Source organism: Salarias fasciatus, chromosome 18, assembly GCF_902148845.1.
Source record: "Salarias fasciatus chromosome 18, fSalaFa1.1, whole genome shotgun sequence".
NCBI classification, from domain to species: Eukaryota; Metazoa; Chordata; class Actinopteri; order Blenniiformes; family Blenniidae; genus Salarias; species Salarias fasciatus.
Genome location: NC_043762.1, coordinates 21,471,431 through 21,492,770, shown reverse-complemented (window position 1 = coordinate 21,492,770; position 21,340 = coordinate 21,471,431). Strand labels below are relative to the sequence as shown.

The 21,340-nt window shown below is 48.0% G+C and overlaps 2 protein-coding genes across 2 annotated transcripts; one reads left to right on the top strand and one right to left on the bottom strand.

Moving 5' to 3' along the window:
- Nucleotides 1-7,749: 7,749 nt before the first annotated feature.
- Nucleotides 7,750-16,509, bottom strand: mfsd8l2 (major facilitator superfamily domain containing 8-like 2). Its single transcript, XM_030115509.1, is given in 12 exon segments — nucleotides 7,750-7,853; nucleotides 9,257-9,387; nucleotides 9,579-9,701; nucleotides 10,569-10,766; nucleotides 10,769-10,781; nucleotides 11,328-11,401; nucleotides 13,444-13,714; nucleotides 14,175-14,254; nucleotides 14,442-14,561; nucleotides 14,647-14,709; nucleotides 16,074-16,259; nucleotides 16,434-16,509. Coding segments are annotated over 12 exon segments (1,398 nt in total). The 3' UTR covers nucleotides 7,750-7,790.
- Nucleotides 16,510-17,899: 1,390 nt separating this feature from the next.
- kcnmb3 (potassium calcium-activated channel subfamily M regulatory beta subunit 3) lies at nucleotides 17,900-20,020 on the top strand. Its single transcript, XM_030115129.1, has 4 exons — nucleotides 17,900-17,985; nucleotides 18,671-18,880; nucleotides 19,093-19,267; nucleotides 19,646-20,020. Exons 1-4 carry the CDS (start codon nucleotides 17,900-17,902, stop codon nucleotides 20,018-20,020), a joined length of 846 nt encoding a protein of 281 aa, XP_029970989.1.
- The last annotated feature ends 1,320 nt before the right edge of the window (nucleotides 20,021-21,340 follow it).

Here is a 21,340-nt window from a genome sequence, read left to right as displayed (position 1 = left end):
GTATTTCATTTAATTGGCTGGATAAGACAAAGATTTTTAATTTCCCTTGAGATATGGGTTGCCAACTTTTGTTTTTACACCGTGGAGAAGGAAGAAGTGCAGTCAGAGCGGTGCCAGGGATTCGCTGTGTTCTCTTTTCCACGGGCGATCCCGCACTTCTCTCTCTCTCTCTCTCTCTCTCTCTCGACGGAGAGCTCCACAGATACTGGATTAATTATGCAGATGTTTAAATATCAACCCCGATCAAAGACTCTTACTAGTCTGTGAACCCCGGGTTTGTCTGCGCTCCCTCTCCTCAGACCTCTCCTGGCACGGTGGATACACACTTACAGCTTTTCCTCTCGCAGAGTGCTTCCCTTGCCTTCCCTTCCTCCCTCCTCCACACAGACAGGCCATTGTGTGCGGGCACAGATGAGATTTGCATGCATGTTAGACTGGATTACACATGCAGGCTCTGGGAACCTGGACCCCTGCGGTCTCCCTTCAACTGTCTGCGCCCCGAAACCGGCGAGTTCTCCTTTCAATCTCCCACTTCAAACAAATCTCACAGCTTAATTGGCTCAGGAACACACTGAATCAAAGGTTAAATTCCAAGATTGGAGAAAGCGAGAGAAAAAGTTTGGGAGTTTCTTTGCAGCTGCCTGCCGGAGTTTAACTCAGATTCGCTCGCCCCGTTCTGTTTTGCGCCCGTCAGCGGTCAGATTTCTAAGTTGGGGAGATAAGAGTGCGCGAAGGGGTTAATCCTCTAAGTGATATGTATAATCAGAAGCTTAATCCTTGATCTGAAGACGCCGTGTGTGAGAGAGGGTGGCGATGGCAGATAAGAGCCGCCAAATCTCCTTAAAAATAGCCGAGGACAAAAACATCAGTCTGCCAGGAGATGTAACAAACATCTGATGAATTGATTTTAATTTCATATCGCTCCGGTGTCGATACCTGCCTTGATCATGTCTGCGTGTGTGCGAGCGCTTTCCGGTCAAGCGTCTCCGCCATCCGTCAGTGTATTTATAGAGCGCTTGTTGACACTGGAACGGCACTAAAGTGGCTGCAAACAAACAATAAAAAAAAGGAAACTCATCTCAAAGCAGCAGTGTGTCATTACATTTATTCATATGAGCATTAAAATAAATTGTCAAACGCCGTCTTCTCTAAGCAGCTAAGCCTGGCAGAGCTTCTCTGCTCAGCAGGATTATAAATGAGATAGGATTTAATATTGATCCTCGGCTGACCTCCTGTGAAGTTCTCATCATTTCATAATATTCTGCACATATACTGTTAATGAGATCAATACGCTCCCACAGGTCCCTGACGGATAAACCTTGACCTTAACGCCGTCAGACAACGAGCATGACCGGGCTTCACGCCGCCGGGGGAGCGCGCAGGCGAGCGGCGAAACACGGGTTTGGCTGTTTACTTCATTTGTCGATCCATATGAACGATTTCCCATTTCTCAGCATTTCTTCGTGCTCAAGTTTGCATCTCTGGTTTGGACATTATTACATTTTTTTTTTTTTTTTTTTTTGACTGCACGCCGCATTCAGCTCTACTGAGCAACGGCACCTTCAAAGGGCCAGACCGTGAAATATTGGATAATTTTTTACCTCGCAGTGGAACGAAACTGGTTGATGAGCAAATTTACTGTCAGCTCTGAGGCTCTGCCGCCGCCACCGCCGCCGCCGCTGCTGCTGAGGGGGAGAAACTCCTCACAAAGCACCGCCAGGTTCATGAGCAACCCACATACCTAAATGAGCCTGATAATTATCTGAATATATTTCCATTGCTATTACAATGGGCTCCCAATCAATGAGCGCGGCTGACTTAAACTCAGAGCTGCTGATTCCCAGAGGCCTTCATTCCACCGAGCCTCGTGTGCCAGTGCGGGGGCGGATGATGGGAGTGGGCGGAGGCAGTTCATTCAACGTATCTGAGGTTTTTACCGTTGGAATACACACCGCCATCCCGCCAGGAACGCAAACCAGGGGCACCTGAGTGACGGCGGCCTCTTCTCATGCACATGCCCCCGGGAGCCGGTGTCACGTGCAATAAAACACACCGTACACACAACGTAAAGCCGTTTATGGAGAAGAGACATGAGGAACTGTGATCTGTATTCATCAATACCAAAGCCATGAGCGCACACTGCCCCCCCCCCCCCCCCCCCCCCCCCCCCCCCCCCCACCCCACCCCCCTGTCAGCTCATTAGTCGCCCATCTTGATATTGCTATAAGGTGTAGATTCAAGCTCTGGTCTAATTATGCAGACACACACACACACACGCACACAATACGACAAATTAGATAAAGAAAAACTTTGGTATAAACGTCAGAAGAATTCCTTTCCAGAGTTTAGACTGTATGTGTGTGTGTGTGTGTCCATCCATCCTAATTTCTGTCTCTCTCTCTCTCTCACACACATACACACACACACATACACACATACCAGCACATGCAAACATTGGCCATGAGCCACACCCTGGCAATGACATCCAGAAGTCAGATTCTTCAGTCAGCAACAATACCGTGTGTGAAACTGTAAATCTTGGGCCGCGCTGGCAGACGTCCAGCCGCTGACGTCTATTTAAAAGATTTTTTGATGAATGGCTTCCTCCGTGGAAACAAAATTACATCCTGAATAAATATATTCCTGGAAAAAAAAAAATAAAAAATTAAATCTCTTAATAAATGATTTGCTGGGACAAATTTCCCTGCAGGAAAATATGGATGGCAGCAGGAAGAAGGGGTGAATCATGGGATGGATATAGCTGGACTGGCCTCATCCTCCCTTCATCACTAATAACTCATCTATCATCTACCACCTATTAACAGCCATCCTCGGCCCAGATAATACCATCAGGGGGAGAAGAGCCGCTCCGCCGCCGCTGCAAACGTAATTGTTACGTATCGGCTTCAGTCAGATGTTGTTTTTCTCCGGGGGACCGGGGACTTTCGTCCTTGTCAGCTGACGTCAACTTGGCTTCAGCCGGTCAATACTGAAGAAGGAAAAAAGAAAAGAAGAGAGCCACCAGCAGTAAATTTCCCTTTGGTAAAAGTGAATTAGAAGCTGCATTAATTTTGCTGAACGCCGAAGAAAAGATGTGCCCTTCTTTTGTCGAGTGTGTTTTTTTTTTTTTTTTTTGTGAGTTTTCAGCTAAACCATGTTGACATGGTCCATTGTTGAAGAAGAACTCACCTGGAATGCAAAATGAAGTGGATTCAGCGTGAAGGCAAGACAGGTGACCGGTCCATCTCACACACACACACACACACACACACACACACACACACACACACACACACACACACACACACACACACACAGTCTTGTATTTCTATCCTTGTGGGGACCGTCCATTGACTCCCATTCATGTCTAGCCCCTAACCCTGACCCTTACCCTAACCCTAACCCACACCACAACAAAGCCTAACCCTAAAGAAATGTTTTTGCACTTTTACTTTTTTCAGTAACAACAACATGGTCAAGAAAACACTGTTTTTCCTACTTAGGACCGGAAAAAGGTCCCCACAAGGCACGTCGTTTCACGTTTTGCTATCCTTGTGGGGACATTTGGCCCCAACAAGGATAGAAATACGAGAACACACACACACACACACACACACACACACACACACACACACAGACTGACGACACCCTGAGTCTGTCCTGCTGATCAGCCACAACATTACAACCATGTGACTGAGACTGTGCGTCTCACCTGATGCCAAAACAGCCGTGAGCTGTCGGGGCAAAAATCCTCTGAGGTGAACCAGCGATCGTCGGTCTGAGGACACGCCGAAGGACAGCTCTGAATCACCGACGGGCTTTGTTAGAGAAGGAAACGGAAGAACCTGGAGAAAACCAGGCTCACATCATGACTCAGAGTCTGTTCCGTCCATCCTGGATGTTTTTGCATTCACACATGCACAGGGAGAACATGTAAACTCCACACAGAGAAGGTTCCCCCAGACTCGAACCTTCTCACTGTGATACCACGGTGCCAACTACAGCAAAGTCAAAACACAGAACAACAGATTCATGAATCAGACTTTCGTCTTCGCTTCAATTAATTATCTCACAATAACTCAGATTTATGTGCATATAAAAGAGTACATGAAGTATTTCAAAGTTAACTTCCAGCGGCTACAACAGGAAACAAGCTGCTTACACACTGATGCTTCACAATTAATCATCTAATAAACTCATACATAGCCATAAATCAAGCAGAGGCCTCAGTCCAAACAGTTCCGCCAGCCTTCATTTAAGCATCAGGCTGATAAAAGCTGCTCAGCATGTGGAAGAACATGCCGGAAAAACTCCCAGCTTCTCTGCTTATCAGCAGTAAACAAACACAACACATACATCATGTGCATAAAGCATAATTTATGGTATGTAACAGGCACTTTGAGGACATAAGAGAGACAAATACTGCAGACGGTGCCAACAGTAAATAAGTCAGACACTTCCTGATTGCAGCTCAGTCATGATAATCCAATATTAAAGTCACGACTAAAAAGCGGAAAATGCATTTTCTCACCTCAACTCTGTGGTCAGAGAGTGTAATTTGGTAATTGCATCCAAATCCAAACAGAAACCCATGAAGAAAATTGAGCGTCCGTCCTTCAGACTTGTCCCCTGCTGTCCTCCAAGCTGCATGTTGTGTCCTGCAATTACTGAACGATGACAGCCACTATCTTTAAAACAGCCGTTCAGCGGCGTGGAGCCGGTTTGTGGAGAAACCGCATTTTCAGCAAACTGCCTTTTCATAAGGAGCCTATGATTGTTTTTTGTTTTTTTTTCGTATGGTTGCATGTTATTTTGTTCCGCGCTGATATTTCCTGGTTGACACAAGCCATTGTAAGCTCAGGAAAATAATGTGATTATTGTTGAAAATGCATACGGCAATAAAGATAGTGGGGTGTATAGAGGGGACGTTCCTATAAGACTAACCCGGTTTGATCGTGCTCCTTTTGATTTGTGGGACAATAAAATTTACGTGTCCGTCACTTCCATTATGTTTTGTTAAAAAAAAAGAAGAAAAAAAACACACACAATGAGCTGCTTTTTGTTTATATCACAATGCGCAGCGACTGTCAGGCTGAAGCGCCGCGCTGTTGTTCCGCCAGGCCCGAAAAGAAAACCGTCTTCCTGCTTCCTGCTGACAATGAGCCTCATGGCGCACTTCTTCCATCAAACCTGCAGACGTCCCGATGTGCGACCATATTCAAACAGGGATCAAAAACACTTTGTTTCGCGTCGTGTGTCGACAGAAAAAAACCGTCAAAGATGAGGCCGAACTGCGGCTGCTTCACACTCCAGCAGAAAATAACAGCCGAGCTCTGCTCACTTCGGCCAGGAAGTTTTCATGTGAAATGAGTCAAATGAAAAGGGCAGGAAAGAAAACCGTTCACCTCGGAGGCTCAAGAAACACAGGTACAGTGGACTGAGTGCAGTGGTGTAGTGGTTTGCTCTTCCATAGCCTGCTGGGGTCGACTTCAGCACCCCCTGAATTCATGAATTCATCACTGCCTTGACATTTTATTACACTGAACCTATTTTTGTTCCTGATTTGAACAGTTTTGTTCTTTTCCTGCTTTTTTTTGTTGAGTTTTGAAATTTTAGCTGTTTTAGCCATTTGACCTCTTTTTAAACCGTTTTCTTAGTTTTTTCCTGCCAAATTTCATTTCTTATGTTAGAAATTGGAGACATTTCAGGTTCTTTAAACTGTTCTGTCATTTTTTTTTCTCCCATTTCTTGTGGTTTTTGTTATTTTTCCCAATTTTACTTGCACCTTTTTAGAATCCCTTTTGAGCCAAGAGTGACCAATCGTATAATAATTTAAAAATAAGTTAAATGTTTATTCACGTTTCATGTCGTGAAGGCTTCATGGAGACTGAAGAGCCACATCTGGTCTGGATGAAAGAATGGATCCAGTCAATGACGCTGAGTTCGCTGGATAACATGCAGAGGTCTCTAGAATAACCTGGTTCCTACATCGAAGAACATCACAGAACATCACAGAACATCACTTTATCTGTCTTCTTACTTTCACCCCTCCACTCACAAAACCCCAGCTCCGCAGAGACGAGCTCACATCAGCTCCCACATCAAATGGTTGCTCTTTCTGTGTTTAAAGTTTCATAGCTTGCACATCGTCCATGCCTACCATCGGTAAATTTCATATAAAAGTTCAAGAACTCTGAGTTTTCTATTGATAGTTTCGTGTATTTGAGATGTTTTTTCAGTATTAAATAAATTATCTCTCACGGAATCAAGTAAATCACAATAAGAATTAGTTGGACAACGGTAACCGTGTGAGTTTTGACAATCACATGTTTAAACACACACACACACACACACACACACACACACACACACACACACACACACACACACACACACAACACACACACAGTATGTTCCTTTGCATATTGTGAAACATTTCCAAAGTCTTCATGAGATGGAAAATATCTTCTTAAGTTTGTGGCTTCAGTCGTTTTTTTTCTCTCATTCTGACTTTGATTGATGCTCATTCATGAAAGAGTATTTCAAATTAGAGTGAAATATGGTAAAATATTCATCTAAGTTTCTTTTTTGTGTGTGTTGATATTGTTGTTGGGGAACCGTTTGAAAACCAGGAGACAGTGGGAGCCGTCCTGCAGAGGCCCGTCAGTTCAGACAGAGGAAATCAGGCCTGACCTGATTCTCTGCACCCTGTTATCTTCCTTAAAATGTCAAGTACCTGAATACGCTGATCAGGACATGAAAGTACTTATATATATTATGTCCTTGAGTCCCGGAGATTAGAATTTTCATTTCAAGCAAAAAGCCTGCAGAAAGCCCGGCGTCACATGCTGAATATAGAAAACTGGAAAGGTTACTGGGCCTTATCTGCAATTATGCAAAAACACAGAGACGTGGCCGAACGCGCGCTCGACGCTACAAAGGGAATCGACAATGCCTTGATGTTGCTCAGAGCCTCCTCCAGATGTGCAGCATGCAGCACATCCTAGAGGAGAACACCGGCAAGAACAGCTGACTGTACACTGCTCACACACCTTGGCATGTTGTGAATTATAAATGTGAGCAATTAAACTTTAAATCCCCCCCCTCCCACAGTAAAAACAGATAGAGGTGACTAATTAAGAAGTACTTTTCAAATATGATTTTAATTCAGGAGCAGAGGAACAGATTCAGATAACAACAATCCAGTTTAATTACATCCACGGAGCTTAATTTGATTCTTATTACATCTTGTTTCACTGCAACACTGGAATAAAAAAGCAACAAATCTGTACAGATTCCGTCCCTTTGACCTCCTCCTTCTGTCAGAAGCACTGACACCAACACTGCTAAGATGTTGACAACTCCTCTTCTGGACTCATTGTGTCAACTTTTCCACTTTCACAGAGATTTTCTTCTCTCTTTTCCGAAGAAGAAAGCCTCGGCACAAGAAACGAAAATTTTTCGGTACACGGGTCACATGGAAACCTGCGCTCTGATTCCTTCTCTTATCAACACAGGAGAGTATAAATAGTTCAGTTTAAAAATAATGGCTTTCATCTTCAATTATGCCTGTGAATATTCAATATGAGAGCAATGGTGCCCCCTTGTGTAAGGTGTAATTAATAGTTTGATAGTAATGAGCCTGTGTGGAGGCTCCTAATGAAATCTGATTGAGACCGAGCAGAGCTGAAACAGGCGCTATCACCTCCACGAAGCATTTTTCATTCATCACATCCACCCCCCCCCCCTGCGGTAAACCTGCGCTCCGTCCGTCCGCCTCCCTCTGTCCTCTATCCTCCGCTCTCCACGGCCCTGGGCTCAGCCAGCCGCTCGTAGGACAGCGCCGTCATGACCTGCAGGAGAGCGCAGAGCGTGATATGGCCTGAGAGGACAGAAAGCGCCCAGTAATAAGCAGAGACCATCAAAGACATGCTGAGTTGAGGGTTTTACTGGCGAGAAACACCCCGCGGCTGCTGTTTTCCACATTAGCTGGAGAAAGAGAAACTGTTTTCTTAAGACTGAATGCGGAGTGGCTTCAAGCCGAGAAGGCAGAAGCAGTGGCAGAAACGTATTTATTATTACTCCAGCGCCTCGCCAGCAGAGAGGTGACGGATTAAAGAGAAGCTCTGAGATATTGGCGGTGAAAGCGGCGGACCCCGGAGCCGGCAGAGGCTAATGGGGACATTTCGCCGGCTTGGTTCGGTTTAACTGGTTCTCGCGATTCTCTGAGTGATCACCTGCATGATCGATAAAGAAGAGCGGATCACTGGTTTGATGAGCCTGAAAATGATACAAATCAAATGGCGTCGCCCTGGAGATGAGTCGGAGGTTTTGGATCGGAGCGTCAGACGGCTCCTACCTTCGCCATCACTCAAACTCCCAACCGGGGAGCGTTTGATGGAAGACTGAGGTCGGCTACGCTTTGAGAAAATCAATGTCAGGGGGCAGTGCAGCTGCTCCGGCTCGTCGTCTCGCCGATCCAAAGCTGGACGTGGTTCAGGTGACAGAACAGGTCGTCAGCTAATCCTAAAGTCTGGGGTTCAGTACTCATAACGGACGAGACACTGAGTCCCAACATGCTCCCGATAGCACGGCGGAGCACATGACAAAAGCTGACGAGCGTCTTACTACAACGGAGTGAGAATTACTTCTATCAGAGGAAAACAAGAAGAAAGTTTTCGTGTTAAATTTTACACTTTTCTGGAACGAAGCTCTCCGAAGGGCCTGCTTTGGCGAGAACACCGCATGTTTCACCCCCGGGGTAGAAACGCCTTGAAACTGCTTTCTAAAGTCCTTCAGATGCTTGCTTCCCTTCCGTTTGTCACCTGTCCATAGATGTGGAGATTGATAGTACCTTCATGTCCGCCCGGTAAATATTTGAGCCCCGTTTAATGGCTCAGTCGTGGTTTGTTGGAGCGTTGAGCGAGGATCAAGGTTAAAACAGGTTACAGATTTTGAGCCGTGCTGTGGGCAAAAATATTCCCCCAGTTGAGCCCTTGAAGCTTAACAGCACGGCCTGCCGGAAGGAGAAAGCGCTGCTGCTTTTCTGAGCGTCCGGGTTGCTCGATGATACGGCCGGTTCAGTCAACACGGAGCGTTTTCTGTTCAGGCTTAACCGTGGCGTCGGGAGCAGCAAGTTAAAAAGATCCATTTCTATGATCACACAGAACGAGCAAGGCTTACAAAATCTTTACTTCAAAGTATGAAGATACTCCTGTGATTAGTCTGCACCAACGGAACAGACCGGGCTACTCACTGTGATCATCACCAGCAGAGCCAGCATCATTCCCAGCATTATGTACAAATTGCTGGTCAGTCCTCCAGCCCACAAGGGACCCAGGATGGTGGCCAGGCCCCCCACTGAGCGTCTGACACCTTGGCTGAAGCCTTGTGGTAAGAATTAAAAGGTTATTTCTTTCATCAGTAAACATTAAAATATGGCTTTAAAGTGCAGCATGTCTGATTTTCTCTCTTTTTTTTTTTTTCTTTTTTCCTGCGCGTAGCATACGCCGAGCTGCAATCTGTTGCGTTAACATGCTGAACGGTGCGAAAGCGGTGCCAAGGTAAAAGGAGCCAACCTTGTGTTTTCTCGGCTGTGACTTTAGAGAAGAGAGACACCTGAGACACGGCGACGAAGGGAAGCCCCAGCAGCTGCAGGAACACCCCGATGGCGAAGGCCGACAGCTCCCATCCGTAACCACCTGGCGGAGAACACCCGCTGAATTACAACGCTGCGCCGCCGAATTCTATCACGTGTGTCATTAAACCATTACTGCAGTCAACAATTAACCTCCAGTAACTACAGACGAACATTCAATACATTCGATTGTTTTCATGCAGAGCGGCGAAGACGGCGTGACAGACCAGCCTTCAGCCATCGGCCCCTCCTGCACTGGGTTTTTAAGTTTCTCACACAAATGGGCTGGCAAAGCCAGCGACGGCTCTATCTGAAAAATCAAACCGCGGCCAAGCTGGCACGCGCTGGCGTTTTGTTCTCGGCTGCTTTGCATCATTGCACATGTTTGTGTGAATTTGTGCCCACTCGAATTGTTGGATGAGCTAAAAGTCTATAATCTCATGATCGGAAAAGCAATCCCACCAAGACGCGTTTTACAGCGGTCCAGGTTTTTGACAAAATATAAATAAATAAAAAAATGATCCCCAGGTAGCAGTTTTTCAAGGCTTAAGTCTTTGTTTGGTCGTTTTAACTGACGCTGTAACAAATAGCAAACAAACACAAGCTATGCTTTAACAAATAGCATTTTTTTTTTGTCTAATTAGATTACTGTAATCCTTTTATATGTACTCAGGCACTACCCGGCTGCAGCACCTGTCACTTGTAATCAGAGCGATAAATGTGACAAGCTGCAACAGACGCCGGCCAACATGAAGACACAGGATCCGGTGCGCCTGTGCCTGATCTCCTGCCGGCCCACCAGAGCCCGAATGATATCATTTACAGAGCACATTCGATCCGGCCGGCGTGTAACCCGATCCGGCGCCGGTGGCACAGTGAGTGTGTGTGTGTGTGTGTGTGTGTGTGTGTGTTTTCGTCGGCAGGTTCACACCTCGGGGGCTGCAGAGGAAGACGAGGCACCAGATGCAGGCGGCGCAGCAGATGAGCAGGCCGGCCGCCAGCACGGCGCGGTCCGCCACCCTCCCGCTCAGCCAGCGCACCAGGACGAAGCCCAGCACGACCTCCACGCCGCACAGGCTGTACATCAGGCTGTTGCCCAGCTCGCCGAAGCCGAAGTAGCGCTGCGTCATGGGGTGACCATCGTCTGGGGGGGAGGGGGGTTTCCAAAAAGACGTGCGCAAGGTCACCGGGTCACACACACTTCTTGGAGAATCTTAGAGCAAACACAGTTTAAGTCCTTCCAAGGCTTCAGTTGGTCCAGATTTTAAAAAAAATATCCTTTTTTGCATCAAATCAAGAACAGTCAATGTTAAGATTAAACATATGGAGACAGGAGTGTGATGTTTTCACATCTGAGGAAAGTTTGTCTGTAATCTAAATGTGGCAGAAGGCTTCATAAATAAGCACTATAAGCGTTGTCTCCATATGAATCCATCCTGAAAGGTATCACGAGGTAATGTGGAACAAAGCAAAGTTTAGATTTTTGTTTTGCGGTATTATGCACACATCTTAAATCAGTTTCCCCCCGAGCGTTAAGCGGGACTTGATTATTTTCTCAAAGCGCGGGTCTCTCCGGGCAAAACAGCTCCGATTGATTCAGTGTGGATGAAGCCCGCAGTAAAATAGTGTGACACTGTGAAAAATCTGTGGAAACTGGGGCTGATGGATCTCGACGGCGGGCTGCTCTCACCTCCAGCGCCGTCTGATTGAAGAGAGTGATGAACTGAGCCGTGAGGAGAACAACCACCTCTTCTCTCATGAACTCTGCAGGAGAGACACAGAGATACTGCAAACCAGAGGAACCGAGCAGCCAGTCGTAAAACAGGTGGAGCCAAGGCTTCCACTGGTAAGTAAGGCTGAGATAAAGAAGTTTGAAGCAAAAAAAAAAAAAACAAAAAAGAAAAAGAAAACTTGGGACTATCCAGTAACGATCTTAAGCCTGCAGGCCGGCGGGCGTGACTAATCCGGGCCGGTCGGTCATGTTGATCCTCCACTCCAATAACCTGCTTATTTCTTTTTCAGGAGATTACAGCGAGTTCTTCCTCCTTTGTTATGTCCAAAGCATGATAACAGAAGAAAAAATATATATATTTTGATAAAGTTCAAGTGCTGTGACTGTGCTTTTCTTGGAAGGAAAACTCCTGTATGGATTTGCAGGGGGAGAAAAAAAAAGAGCCGGGCTTGCTGCTAAATTTGGAAGTAGAAGCCAGATGGCTGCAGGAATGGTTTGATAATAGACTGTCTGATCGACAATGGTTCCATTTTCTCTGTTCGGTGCTCTTACTGTGATGTACATGGCTTTATGTTTCCATCCCACTGTGTGCTTGAATGCAGTGAAAAGCTGTTTAAACATTGTTTTAGTTTTTATTTGCTTGATGCTAAATTCTAAGGGGGAAAAACCAGTCAAGGTGAGTATTTTATTTTTCTCTGTGTTGTGGACCAATAACAGTCTCAGAAACACTGATTCAAACAGAGTTTCATTCCCAGCTGAAGGTCCCTGCTCTCTCATCCCCTCCTTCACCTGTGCTGATGAATTCTGGGTGATGACTGGATGAATGCGATCCTGCAGAAGCCGCCGTGGCCCGGCGAGCCGCGGCTCCTCTGCAGCGGAAATATCCAGCTGAGGCATTTTGGGCACCTCTCTCGGACGCCCGCTGGGGCCTTCTGCTGTAAATCCAGGAAGCAAAATAATTTTGGAAGGCACCCAGAGGATGGCGGCGGCCCAGGTGGAACGATAACCTCTCACAGTTGTCCTGGAAACCGCTTGGGATCCCTTGTGGCTCGTGAAAGGCTGAAGAAAGCTAAAGAGAGACACGATTCCCCAGAAATATCACCCTGTTTGGATTAGGAGCTTCAGAGGATGAATGGATGTATCGGCTGGTAATGATTCCGACTCAGCGACGGGCGAGGTGAGACGTGTGAGTTATGTTGCTTCAAAAGCAGAAATTCACTCGGATTTGACTTGTGTTGCTCGGCTTTATGATCCCGACCGAGAATAAAAAAAAGAGCCTGATGAAAGAAAACGAAAGATCTGCCTGATTTTCAAAGGTTCCTCGCCGATGCACAAAAAGTCAGGAGGGATCAATAATTCAAGGGAGCGAGCAGCAGACACACTGTGGCGGCGTAACAGACACTCCTGCTGCATGTGCCTCGCTCCGGCCCGGCTCCCGGCGCTGCGGATTCTCCCCACAACAAACAGGAATCGATGGTCCGAATGTTGACCACATGACCGTCCGCCGTCCCCGTCTCCGCCTCGTCCACCAGTCCGCCGCAGCAATCCCGTCAATAAAGGAGGAAGTCTGCCATCCATCCTTTCTTTTGCTACATCTTCAAAGAGCGAAAGGATCGATGTGAAGGTTTGACACACAGAACACACACGTGCACTCACACACACACACTCCGGGAAAGTACAGAAAGGACATGATCAATAGCGGCAGGCAATCGCTGCTCGTGTCGCGCGTCAACTTCCTGTGACATGAATCCAAAAGGACACCTGACATCAGGTATGTACACACACACACGCACACATCCAATCAATACAACAGGAATCTGATCTGACACACTGCAAAAACATTCCTCTGAGAGGAATGGGAACTGAGTGTAACTATGCCTGTGTGTGTGTGTGTGTGTGTGTGTGTGTGTGTGTGTGTGTGTGTGTGTGTGTGTGTGTGTGTGTGTGTGTGTGTGTGTGTGTGAAAAATCAATAGAGCAGATAGGAACATGTGCAGTGGCGGTGACACCTCTTCCTGACTGAACCCCCGGCCGAGGCGGGGGACGCTGGCGGGCGAATCTCTGGACGGCCTCACCTCTGGCGGCGCTGAAGCCCCTGAAGGGGTCGGAGGCGGCGTGGTCGGGCCGGGCCGAGGCCTCCGACTGGCCGGTGCTGACGGCTTTGTAGGTGTGAACCGGCTCCTCGTCGGCAGACCCCATCAGCAGCGGCGCCTCCTCGTCCTCCTCCTCCTCCTCCCGCTTCATCTCCATCATGACGGCGCCCGCCTCCGGGCCGAGCGGCGGCACGTCCCAGTACATCGCCAGGACCACGAACTGGACCAGCACCCACAGCAGGCACATGAATATCTGAGGAGACGGACAACACAAGAGTCTCTCAATATTTCATGAGCAGCGAGAAGAAAAAAACAGTTTTCGGCATCAGAATCGGGGAACGCCGAGTCCTTCGTTTACGGAGGAGCGGCCCGGCGCAGGGAAATGAAAAGAGACGTTCAGTGTCAAATGATGTGGAGAAACGGGAGCAGGCGTGGAGCAGCTTTGTTATATCTCATTTAAGCTACATCCGTGCTACAGGTGTTTTATCCAGACACACTCATGAGATGGAAATAGATCGATGCAGGCTGTTACAGGCCTGAGCATCGCTGCAGGTGTTTTGTATTCTTCTTATTCAGAGAAGAACAAAGAAGGAAGGAAAAAACAAAAGGAGACATGTGAGTGCAGAATGTAGAGCGACGATTTCTGAAGGTTGTTTCTGTATTCATGAGTCTTTCAGAGGGCCTTAGATTACTGATTATATGGATGCTGGTACCCCAGGAGACGTATACTTGTTCACAACAAAGGGCCCCAGTCTGAAATCACACAGCCGCAGGAACAGGTTGAACGCCGGCCCTGGAGAGACAGGAGGAAGTCTTTTAAAGGCGAGATAAATGGAGGATGTGTGGAAACCGCGGCCCATGCCGCACAGATTTTATTTAATGTATTTCTTATCCGTACAGCTGTAGCTGAAAGAGAACAGTCCTCTCGTCGTTCTCGTGAAGTGAAACGACGCCTTTCACCTGGAAGAGGAGAAACTCACCCAGCAGCAGGCCCACCTGCCGACAGGCCATGATGGCGGCGAAGACGCCGGCGCGCTCGTCCGGCCGGGTGCTGCGCGTCAGGAAACCGAAGATGGAGGAGCCGGCCCCTGCACCCACACCTGGCAGAAGAACATCTGTCACACCTGGACGACATTCACTGATGTTCAGCAGAGCTGTGGGTTTGTGTGTTTGGGTGGATTTCACCTGCGACAAGACGACTGCTCAGCAACAGCCACTTCGAGTATCCAATGAAATACATGAAGTTACCTGAGGGAGAATAAAAAAAAACACAAAATATAAAGGAAGTGCTCAACCTGCAGAAAGTAACATCAAAAAATGTGGAACCATTAGATGAAGTGTGTTTGGTGCTTTTTGCTGAAACAGGTAAGTTAATCTAAATGTTTGTGATGAACATGGATTTTAGAGGTTGATTTAGCAGGATTTAGCTAAACGGCAATTATGCTTTGAGGTTTTTGGTGCCTTTAAATGTGCTGAATAAGACTGTTCACTTCTTTGTTTGTTTTTTTTTTGCTTTACAGAAAAATATCTGAGTAGTTACAGTAGTGTGGTAAATTATCTTCGATAAATACAGCCGATCTTTTCCGCTGGGTCAGTGGCGGATGACCTTTAGTAAGCAGTTGCTTTGCGGAGGTTAATTTGGAACTTAAGGCGATGGATCCAGGGTTTTCTCTCTTTTCACTCCTGCCTCTGTGCCCTGCGCAGGATTTATGCCCAGACGTTATCAGCATGTTTTTATCTCACAATCTGATCGTGTGCATCGGGCTTCTACATCTGTAGGGGCAGGAGGACCGTCTGCTGCTTAAATTTTAATAAACTGTGTTTTCTTTCGGCATCTAGAGAGCATCTAGCTATCCGTCTGTTTATCTGTTTTAATTTTGTCTTATAGTGTTTATGATTTTTCAGCTAAATGAAAATACCGGCCAGTAAAATGAAACTAACCACAGTTTCTTTCTTGCAGGAAAGCAGTTTCTTTGCTGATATACATTGAAGTGAAAACCCTTGAGGTCTGCTACTCCGAGCTGAAGCTAATTAGTCATATAATAGCTTTATTTAAGCTAATGGGTGTTTCTCCTCTCGCACTGCGAGGCGCCTCGTCACTGTCATTTCTCTACTGTTTAAACACGCTCATCTATTGATCCATCATCCAGTGTTTGTGGTAGTAATCAAGCTTTTCTCCATACATTTCGTCCAGTGGTAGATTTGGCTTCCCTTCAGGAGCTGCTCCTGAGAAAATGTTTCTGTTTGTGGAGAATTAGCTCCTCTTGCTCTGCTGGAGCTTTTCTGCATCACATCCCAAATATTTGACTCGAAACAGGGTACAAATTCAAGGTTAGTATGTGGAAACGAGCATTATGCAGACAGTACAAACAGCAGCGCGTTGAAATGGCTGCTAAATGGGAGGACTGTCATGGGACCCGCTTTTTTTGAGCCTGCCATCCCACACACTATTACTCGTCTGCACGGAATTCCCCGCGTAATTTACTGCGGGAAACAAACGAGTGAAAGACTTCCAGCTCCGCACAAAGAGGAGCTGGAGAGTTTCACAGAGCAGCTGAGCACACACTGAGACTGTGAGGCTGCTTCTTCTTCTCTGGTGGGACCGCACTGACCCAGAATCTCAAAGACGTTGGACAAGAGGACGATGGACTTCGTAGTTTTGCTCCGGTCAGACCAGAATCCAAACAGGGGTCCAGTGAGCAGCGCGCTGAGGCTGAAGGCAGACAGACCCAGACCCAGGAAGTACGGCGGGGCCTCCAGAATCTGCAGATACCTCCATATCGTAGGCAGGATGACAGCTGAGGACGAAGAGGAAAACAGTTCCCAGTTATATGGAAATTAAATCAGATGCTGTAGTGTGTGTGTGTGTGTGTGTGTGTGTGTGTGTGTGTGTGTGTGTGTGTGTGTGATGTCCGCTCACAGCCAAAAATGCAGACCAGCTTTATTCCTCCCAGTCTGGATGACGAACTCACCGTACTCGATGCCGCTCAGCATGAATATCAGTCCGATGGACAGAAAAGTTAGATTCCTCTTCTGGTGATGATCCATGAGGCGTCTTCACTCGCTGGCTTTTATACTCCCGACTTCTGCCCGCTGATGTTGTTCTGAGATGTTGCTCAGAGGCATAATCAGATAACAGGAGGCACCGCGCGTCCACTTACCACTGCAGGCCCAGATAATCAGAGGAATCTCCACGGAGCGCTGCTCAAAGTCATTGAAGAACTTCTTGGAGGTAGACGAGAAGGCTGATGCAAGACTTCCCCCGTCGAAGCAGGGATGCAGCGCAGAGAGAGAGAGAGAGAGACACATCAGATCAGCAGCGAAAACAGTCCGATCTAATCTGAAAGCGTTGCAGCTTTCTGAGTCCAGTAGGCATTTATGCTAAAGACAAAATTCTGTTTGAGTCCCGTCCAGAGTGCAGCTCCTCGCTGCGAGGCTCACGGTCAAGGCAATGTCTCCAGTTACCAGGTGAGATAAAGTACCCCGAGCTTTATACATTTTTAATCTTGTTTTCTTCAGTTTCATCAAAAGCACTTCATTCTCCCACAATCCTGAGTGGCCAAGAATATCTGGCCTCGCAGGTTATATATATGTGAAAAGCTAAGACGCTGCTACAAAAACAAAGGGCAGAAGCTTCAACTGGCCAGTTCACAAAAACAATGCACCTGAACTACCGTTTCATTTCCAGAATTACCGAGCTTCCTGTGATAAACGAACATATTCAAATTAACAAACTACTGCGTTGAGCGTGGAATAAACCAGGCGTGGTATTGCTGTCTGCTCTGCACCATTCCCGAGCCGCTGTGGCGTTCCTGGCGCCTCCGGCTAGCAAACAGAGCTGTCACCACGTTAATGCCTCCATACGTTTTTCAGCAGAGCCATGAATAATACAGAGCCGTCTGATTGTTTGAGTAACACACACAGACTTGCTCAACGGCTCCTGTTCAGATCTCACGGTAATGGGGAATTTCAGGATTTCGGTCAGTGTGTGTGTGTGTTTGCGTGTTTGAAAGATGGCTGGTTCGTCCCCTTTACGTCTTTTTCCTTCATCTGCCTGAACTCAGAGAATCTGTACTCACCACTGTAGCGTCGTTTCACTCGGTGCCAGAAGTCAATAACGGAGGCGGGAATCATCCGGCTCAGCTTTTCCATGACAAACAGCGGCGGCTGAACCCACTGAGAGGCCATTAGCATCCTACCTGCTCTACCTGCTCCCGGTTTCTATAGAAACTCACATGAGGGTGGAAGGTGTTGCTGCGCTCACCTTTGAGCTTCGGTAAACAACAGGCGGCTCCCTGGTGAATACCCGGCGATGTGGTCCGGCCAGTCGCTGCCGAGGACGAGACACGATGGGCTGTTGACTTCCAGATAGAGAGGAGCTTGTTAGTCGGACACACACACACACACACACACACTTTGGGCCGATAAAGGACTGGGCATGTTCTTGAACACGGCATCCCCCCGGAGGTCATTCAGCATCCCCATTAACATCAACCTGCATGGCGCCCGCCGGCGGCAGACACGGTAAGAGCGGGCGGGTGATGGACCGGGTCAGGCGGCAGGACTTCTGAAAACCTCGCTGCAGTCCAGCGCGAGGAAACACTCCGCTCATTAGAGGCCTTCACACTCCGGGCGCCGTGAAGAGCCGAGCGGTGAAGGCAGTCGTTCAGCGGTGCCTCTCTGTGATTACAGGCGAGAGCCATCGTGGCTTCTGCGCTTTTTTGCAGGAATCAAACATCCCTGATGTTTCAATTAGGGTTATTACTGAGAAGGAGGGACGAGTGAGAGGAGATCAAATCGTTCGGGAGCCTGAACGAGCCGACAGTTTTACAATACGTTGTTAATCTGCAAACGGTGGCAGGATGGTGGGAATAACTGTCATAAAACCAAAACCTTGATGTGGACAGCAAATAGGCTGGAATTAAGACACCCTCAGCCTCTTTGTTAGAACTTAACTATGGGTTCTCTTCCAAAAAAAACAATTTATCCCTTGACAAACAGTAATTTTTCACAAAATCAATATTGTTTTTTGAAAGTATTCACATCTGTCGCCTTGTATTTAGAGTTAAAAAAGGATCTTTTTTCCATCTGCTGGATTAATTTAACCTCTACGTCATGAAATTTACAGATAATTCAGACCCCGTGAGCGAAACACTGCTTGACTCTTCGGTTCTGGACGTGTTAATGTGTGTGTTCACGAGAGACACAGGGAGCTGGTTCACGCCGCCGTGCAGCACGAGCAGGAGTGGAGCCGGGGGGCCGACGGGCGCGGCGGCGGGGCCCACGGGGCTCGAACCCAGGTCCCGGTGTCCAGCGTCGGGGAGGACCGGGCCATCCTGCTGGGCTTCGCCATGATGGCCTTCTCCGTGCTCATGTTCTTCGTGGTCGGCATCACCACGGTGAAGCCCTTCGTCAACGGGTACGCCGAGGCCTTTCTGGACGTTTTATTCCACTTTTATAACTTTTAGAAACGATTCGGAGTCGATATGTTTCCAAAGTTAGTTCCTGGATCAGGAGAGGTGTGAGGACTCCTGTTCTGGCCGTCTGGACAGCTTGTCTCTCAATTAGAGCCTCTCCGGAGTGATTTCTCATGCCGGGCCTGGTGAACCTTCCCCGCCGCCTGTCTTCCAGTCACTGGGCGGAGGAGGCCGGCTGCGTGCTGCAGCGGACCCAGGTCCCGGAGGACTGGGTGGACTGCAGGGGGGTGAGCGCCGTGCCGTGCCTCAGGGTCACCGTCAACCTCACCGCCTCCAACCGGGCCGCCTTCCTCCACTTCGACGAGGAGCCGGTCCTCCACGCCACCGAGGTACGGATTTATACATCGCAGAGTTCACTGAGTGACCGGCGAAGGAGAGGAATTATTTGGTCGATTTTCCAGAATATTCAGCATTTTATCAGAGAGGTAAACAAAGACCATGAGGGGAAGAGGTGGAAGCATCACGTCTGTAACTGGCCGTCTGGATGGAGGAATTAGACCGGTCCATTCAGAGCCATTGCTTAATAAAAAAAAAAAAAAAAAAATAGGGGGGAAAGAGCGCAGCAAGTTGAGGCCAGACAGTATCCCTCCATCCAAAAAACTAAAGAGTAAAAACGAGGCCTTGCAGCTCGTCTTGCTGATTGCAATCAGCTGGAACAAGCAGGTCACCGGATAAAAACACACTTCAGCTCTGCTCTTCTCCTCCAGTGTTTCTACGTCCCCAAATGTCAGATGGACCGAGCGGCGCTGCAGGACGAGGTCCAGAGAGTGAAGGACAGCCTGGACCGTCGTCTGGGGACGCCGTCCTCGTGTCTGCTGGACCGGGCCGGGCACCCGAGCCACGCCATCCTGAACAGGAAGTACACCCTGAGCAGGGCCCTGCTGGCCCTGCTGTGGCCCTGCCTGATGCTGGGTGGCGGGGCCCTGCTGGTGGGCCTGGTGAAGCTCACTCAGTGCCTGGCCCGCCTGTCGGCGGAGGTGAGCGGCGAGGCGGCGGCGGCGGCCCGGCTGGCTTCGCGGCTGCACGCCCACGGTCGGCTGTACCGGCTCCTCCGGAGGCCCAGCATGCAGTCGTCCTCCTGACGCCAGGACCACCGATCTGAAGCATCGTCCCTGTGAGCCAAGGATCAGCGCAGAGCGATCTCAGCTGAGTCTTCATCCGAAATCATTCGGGCTTTTTATTTCTGAATTTTACAGTCTCAAGGGGAAAAAAAGGAAAACTGCTTAAAGTCACCGTCTGCAGTGTCCTGTTGGGAAGAACGACAGCGTTTATGAATTCTCCTCAGAAGGTTTCTCTGCGATCATTATGGCTAACTCCGCGTTATTTCAGGTGTAATACTGTGAAGGAACGGAAATTTCTGCCTGTTTCTCTGAACAGTGCTGTTAAGTTTCTCTTATGAAAAAAAACGCCCCTCAGTTTGATGCTTCTGTCCAGAAATTGCTGGTATTTGTAGAAATATCTTGGTGCCTTCAGCAGTGAAATGTTCTTCAAACCCGCTGGCCGCCGGACAGGTCCGACGCGTGACGCGCCCGCCCCCGGAGAGACGCGCCGCTCTATGGAATCTGAATTCGTGGACTTGTTTGAATGTTGATTCTTGATGACTTGTTTCTGGATTGTGTGGTACGGAGGCGGAACAGTGCTTCTGTCCCCTGAAGGTGAGGTTTGGAGAGCAGAGTGAACGTTTCTCCTGAGCCTTGCTCTCCGTCGCTCACCTCTCACCTGACCTCCACGCCGTTTCTTAATTGCAAAGGGAAATCTTCGGAAACGGCTTCCTTATCTCGTGCCTCCTCCTGATTTGCAAGCCTCCAATATTTTACATTTCGTTGTGCTTTGCTTCCGATTGTGGGAACAGTTCAGTGGTTTGAGGAGTCGCAGATTTGCATTATTTGGCCTTTCGTGAAGACGCCTGTGGACAACAGAGCGCCGACAAGCTAATTAAGGTCTGAGACCTTGGCAAAGGTTAAGTCGGCCAACAAGATAAGTCTTTAGTTGTTTTTTTTTGTTTTTTTTCACATTTGCAAACAAACTTTTAATGTTGAAATATGTTTTTGTTTCACTCACACTGTCTGCAGTCACTTCTTGATATCCTGCTAAAATAAATCCAAACATCTATCTTCTAAAACACTTGATTCAATGTTTGGCTTCATGGAGATCCGTATGAAATAAATGAATCTGCACGAAGGGAGTTAGTGAGTTGGGCTTTTCTCAGTCTGCTGGTTGGCTGTTTTTTTCAGATCGCAGGTCCGAATCCTGCCCCGGCCTCCGATTCTCCAGAACGTCCTGCAGCGAAACGCTGGACCGCGCCGATCGTCAGGAGACTCGGAGCTGTGCCGACTTCATGTTCGCCGCCTTCAGTCCGATCCATTTGTTTTCTAGGTTGAGTTTTCAAAGGAGAAATGAAG